At 37.4% G+C, this 5,035-nt stretch overlaps 2 protein-coding genes across 2 annotated transcripts; both read right to left on the bottom strand.

The window, feature by feature from the left end:
• Positions 1-2,627: 2,627 nt before the first annotated feature.
• Positions 2,628-2,839, bottom strand: Pmar_PMAR008209 (hypothetical protein; the record flags this gene model as incomplete). The annotated part of the gene is made up of 1 exon (XM_002768979.1): positions 2,628-2,839. A coding segment is annotated over one exon (212 nt), but the record flags the coding sequence as incomplete, so codon positions are not given.
• A 151-nt stretch (positions 2,840-2,990) lies between these two features.
• Positions 2,991-3,286, bottom strand: Pmar_PMAR008210 (hypothetical protein; the record flags this gene model as incomplete). The annotated part of the gene is made up of 3 exons (XM_002768980.1): positions 2,991-3,028; positions 3,088-3,164; positions 3,216-3,286. The coding sequence occupies 3 exons, from the start codon at positions 3,284-3,286 to the stop codon at positions 2,991-2,993; spliced, it is 186 nt and encodes a 61-aa protein (XP_002769026.1).
• Between the last annotated feature and the right edge of the window lie 1,749 nt (positions 3,287-5,035).

The raw sequence follows: 5,035 nt of genomic DNA on the forward strand, positions 1-5,035 counted from the left end.
TATCGCAATCGTATCTAGTATTATAGAGCATGATAATAACAATGGCGGTAGTATTATTTACTCTTCCTCTCCATGACATAAGTCACAATTCATTGGACATGTATGACAATCATATCCCATACGATAATTACCATTAGGACAGTTATCAGGGTTTAGACAACGATCACACCATAGTTCATATCCATCCTAATACTAACACTATAACTATCACTAACATTAATAGTATCACTTCACACTGGTGCGTCCTCCATAAACCATCATGATCTTGTAAATGGCATCCTTTATTCATTGATGATGATGATGCAGTGATACCAGCAGGCTTTGTTCTTATATCACATTTGACTATGTTTAATAATGGTGTATACTCCCCCATAGGGAGTATCACATTATCGTGGTAAATAATGATAACCAGTAAGGTGATGATGATGATGATAATGGTTGACATACTACTTCAAGAGACATACAAGTTGTATGATACAAGAATCATTATACCATAACTTCTTCAACACTGTGTTGACAACACAACCATTTAATAAATACCACACAATGTCGATAATAGGGTACATCAACATTATAATGCAATTTATCCATGGATCAAAGGCAAATAAAGAATACCACTAAACACATAGGTGTATAAACTAAATTGGGAATAAAGAGGCGATAAGCCTTGTTATAGATACTCTCTAGATATGAGGATACCATGCAGTGGTAGTGGAGTCTTTCTGAACTGATACCTTATTATATAGTGTTGATGACGAGGGGCTGTTGTTGTTGTTGTACTCGTAGATATATGAAAAGTAGTAGTATGTGTGATGGATGATATATTGATGGTAGTGATGGCTGATATTGTTGATTATTATGATGATAACAACTACGTTTAACGAAAAGGTCATAATATTCGACTACTATAAGAGGATTCACCACTACTCCCATAATGGGTTGTTGTTGTTGTTGTTGTTGTTGTTGAAGAAGACATAATTATAACTAGACGGACGCAACTCTTTAGGAATAAAAATAATACAAGATGATAGTAAAACCATAGTTCTAGTCATATTCTAGTAGTTTGTCATTGTCATTATTATTATAATAATAACCTCGAGAGATAGGAGAGCCTCAAGACCCATAGTTGAATAGTAGTACAATTGTATAGTAACGACGACAACGACGATGTAGGAACAAGAAGACTTAGCACCTGCATACCTAATAATAACGCAGCTATTATCAATGTGAATAATATCCTTACTATAGTATTGTGTAGTTATGAAGTATGTAGATTTATACTACTACTAATCATCATCATCATCACTATAGTTGATGGTATTACTCCTAGCCACGTCAAGAGAATACCATGAACCTGATTTATACAATATCATGTGATAGATTATAATAACTATTACTACCAGCTACAGGTATAAATGATGATGTACGCTTATGCCTTTTACTCTGCTGTATATTATCATCCTGTTGTTTCCAACTTGTCATCACTGAACCCTTATACAAAGCTTGATTGTTGTTGTTGTTGTTGCCACCATTACTCGCTGGCCTCAATAGTACACACCTCCTACTACGTCTATCATCATAGTCATAGTCATATCCCACTGATCGGACTTGCTGCTGCTGCTGATGTTGATATTCATGCGCATGCTCATGATGAAGATGAGGAATGTAGGAATGTGGTGATGGTTGTGATGATGATGATGATGTTGACTCTTGTTGCCTCTTCCTACTCTGCTGCTGCTCCTGCTCTTGTTGTTGTTGTTGCCAGTCTCTCCTCTTCTTCTTCTTTTTCTCCTCATCATCTCTCCTCATACGTTCTAGTGTACTACTACTATTAGTGATAGCCCGTGATGGTTGTGGAGCAGGTGGTTGATAGTAACTAAGATTATGTTTATTAGTAGTACTGTATGATATTAATGGTAGGTTACCCTATTACTTACCTACCATACCCTCCTGTTATTGATGTTGTTGTTGTTGCATCCCATGTTGGAGATGAACTACCCCCATACCCCGACGCTTGAAGAGGAGGAGGAGGAGGATGATGAGGAAGAGCTACTTGCTGCTGCTGCTGCTGTTGTAGACCACCAGTATAGGATGCACCAATATAATCGTCATAACAATACGAGCCCCTTGATGATGTTGGCGGATGATTGGAATAGCTAGTAGCACTAGGGGTAGTATTAATAGAAGATAGCCATGGTGTGGTATGATGTGGATGATGAACATCATCATCTTGATATGGTGGTCTATATTGTGGTAATGATGCTTGTGAAAATGAAGAGCCATAGTCCTCTTGCTGTGGAGGAGGAGGTAGAGGAGGAGGTGGTGGTGGTGGTGGAGGAGGAGGAGCCTCTGTATGTATACTTCTTCTATTACGAGACTCTTCTACTTTACTCACATGCCTAACTATAGCTCTATCCTTATACCTAATACCATTAATCATTGTACTAACAATACTTCTTATTATCATCGATACCCTACATTAATTTCTCCTCATCATTTAAAGTAAACAACTGTTGGCGGCCGGCCCCTGTATGAGAAGGAGAAGTAGAAGCACCTTCTTTACATACTCTATATCTGCATACACCACCACCGCCACCATCATCATAGTCTACTACTACTAGTACTACTTGCAATCAAGCTTTCTCCCTCTAACAATGAGCTGTTGGTAATAGATAGGCTTTTGTTGTTGTTGTTGTTGGTCTCCTGTAGATTTACTCCGTTGTTGTTGTTCATAAATATCTTTATTCATCATCTCACTAAGGAGCCTCTGTGGCCCTTGTGGACAAGCGAATTGGACAAATCCAAAACCCTTAGAGTGGCCAGTATCCTTATCCATAACCTATACATGACAAAATACTTATATCATCATGTTCTAGTAGTAATAATAAACTACTAGTTGTAGTAGACTTATAAGCCCCCATTGACTTAGATAATCGCCTAACATCTCAACTGTCTCTGTATTGTGGAATCCAGCTATAAATACTCTACATTCATCTGTAGCATCCTCTGGTAATAATGGTAATGGTTCCTAATAATAATATCATATATATATCAGTATTATTAATATTATTACAGCATCAACATCACCTTGTATATCATCTACACCTGCTTTAGTCTTAGCATAACCAACCCTTAACCGTTCTAATCCAGCTTTACGACGTCCACTAAGAAGAAGAGAAAGGATAATAATATAAACTTATTACTGCCCATATTACTTAATATCAAGTACAGCTGCATCAGCACTAGAGCCATTGAGGTATTGTATAAAGCCGTAGTTAGATGTCATCATACTACTACTATTACCACGTTGCTGCTGCGGCTGTTGTTGTTGCTGATCCCTTGGTAACTCTTCTTCTCCTTCTTGTTGTTGTTGTCGTGTTACTGTTCTTATATTGGGCCCTTTACCAATATTAACTTTAGCTATATCCCCATACCGTGAGAAGAATTGTATTAAAGCTCCTTCACTCCTCATATGATGAGGTATATTGCCAACATATCTGCATCATCATAATCATCAACCTCCTTATTAACAGTAGCACCTACACTCTTGTTAATCGAAGACCTATCGGACTAGGAGCAGTTGATATACCATGCTCTTTGGGTATACCAGAGGGCAGCGACGGCGGCGGCGGCGGTCTTACTCCATTATTACGACTACCGCTCTGTCTAGGTCTACGTCTATTCCTCCTATTCCTACTATTATCTACCCTATTGTTAGCCTCAATAATTGGAGATAACAGCATTAAACCAAAAACTAACATAGTAATGATGGTGAACACAAAGAGATCCTTGGATGAGTACAAGTGTATTATAACAACAACAACAACAACACTAGTAATACATACTTCATTATTATTCGTGTGACGATGATGATGATGCCAGTAATATATCTAACATAGCAGTGAGTAGCATTAGTGTATTACTAAGGGAAGTAGTAGAGTGTACTACTATCTAAGTCATCATCTGTGTGCATAAGAACTGGTAGTAATGATACCCATATATGTTAGTGGTCGTCAAGTTCCCTTTGTATCGATCTATCCATACTATCTTATTCGATATACATATATTATTAATATAATTATCAGCTATCAGAGGCAGATAACAAACGCAGTACTACGAGTGTGCCCCAATTATTGATACTTCTTAATACCACACCTAACCAACATCTTATAACTCAATAACGATCTTCATGGTGATCATTGTGTTATTTAATACTACACATGTTGAAAGTACCTTAAATGATATACTACTGAATATGTATCCTACTACTACTAGTGACCCAATATAACCTTAACTAATCGAACAAGTGATATCATGTACATATCAACAGCCTCAATATATATCCTGATAATTACGTCCTACTGGATACCATAGTATTATCAATATTGATTTTAGCTATTTAACACTGAGCAATAGTATTATGATAGTAACCCATATAGAAAATATGATAGTCTACTTTATTAAGATCATGTGTATCCTATCTTGTTCATATTATCATCCTCTTATAATTCTGCAACATGCCGGGTACATGTCGGATATTCTGGCGTAAGAGTAGCGCGCGCCATTACAATCGATAATAGAGCCGTAGTCCGATGACTCGGCCCGCTTGATCAGGCTGCCCTAAACGTATCATAGTCATCCTAACTGCATCTGTATGGGGACGAGGGATAATCATTGAGTGATAGTATTGAAATGTAGTATAACTCGGTGGTGAGAATAGTATAGAAGGTAGAGGAAGGTTAATGATGCACAACCTCTTGAGAGGGTACTACCTTATCATCAAGCGGAGGATACGATATAATGGTATCATCATCATCATGCTTAGATATGGTACTAATGGGATAATTAGGGCTGATAGTCATATACAGTTGATCTTATTATTATAGGAACCACGTATAGACAATTAAGGTCATACAATGGCCTTAATTGTGTGAGGAGCATGAGGTTATACTCAAAGGCAATTCACACTAGTAGTAGTACTAGTAGTATCGCACTACTATGATGGGGAGTAGATGAGTGGTATTATCCGTGGATA

The sequence above is a fragment of the Perkinsus marinus genome, assembly GCF_000006405.1.
Source record: "Perkinsus marinus ATCC 50983 genomic scaffold scf_1104296966738, whole genome shotgun sequence".
NCBI lineage: Eukaryota > Perkinsozoa > Perkinsida > Perkinsidae > Perkinsus > Perkinsus marinus.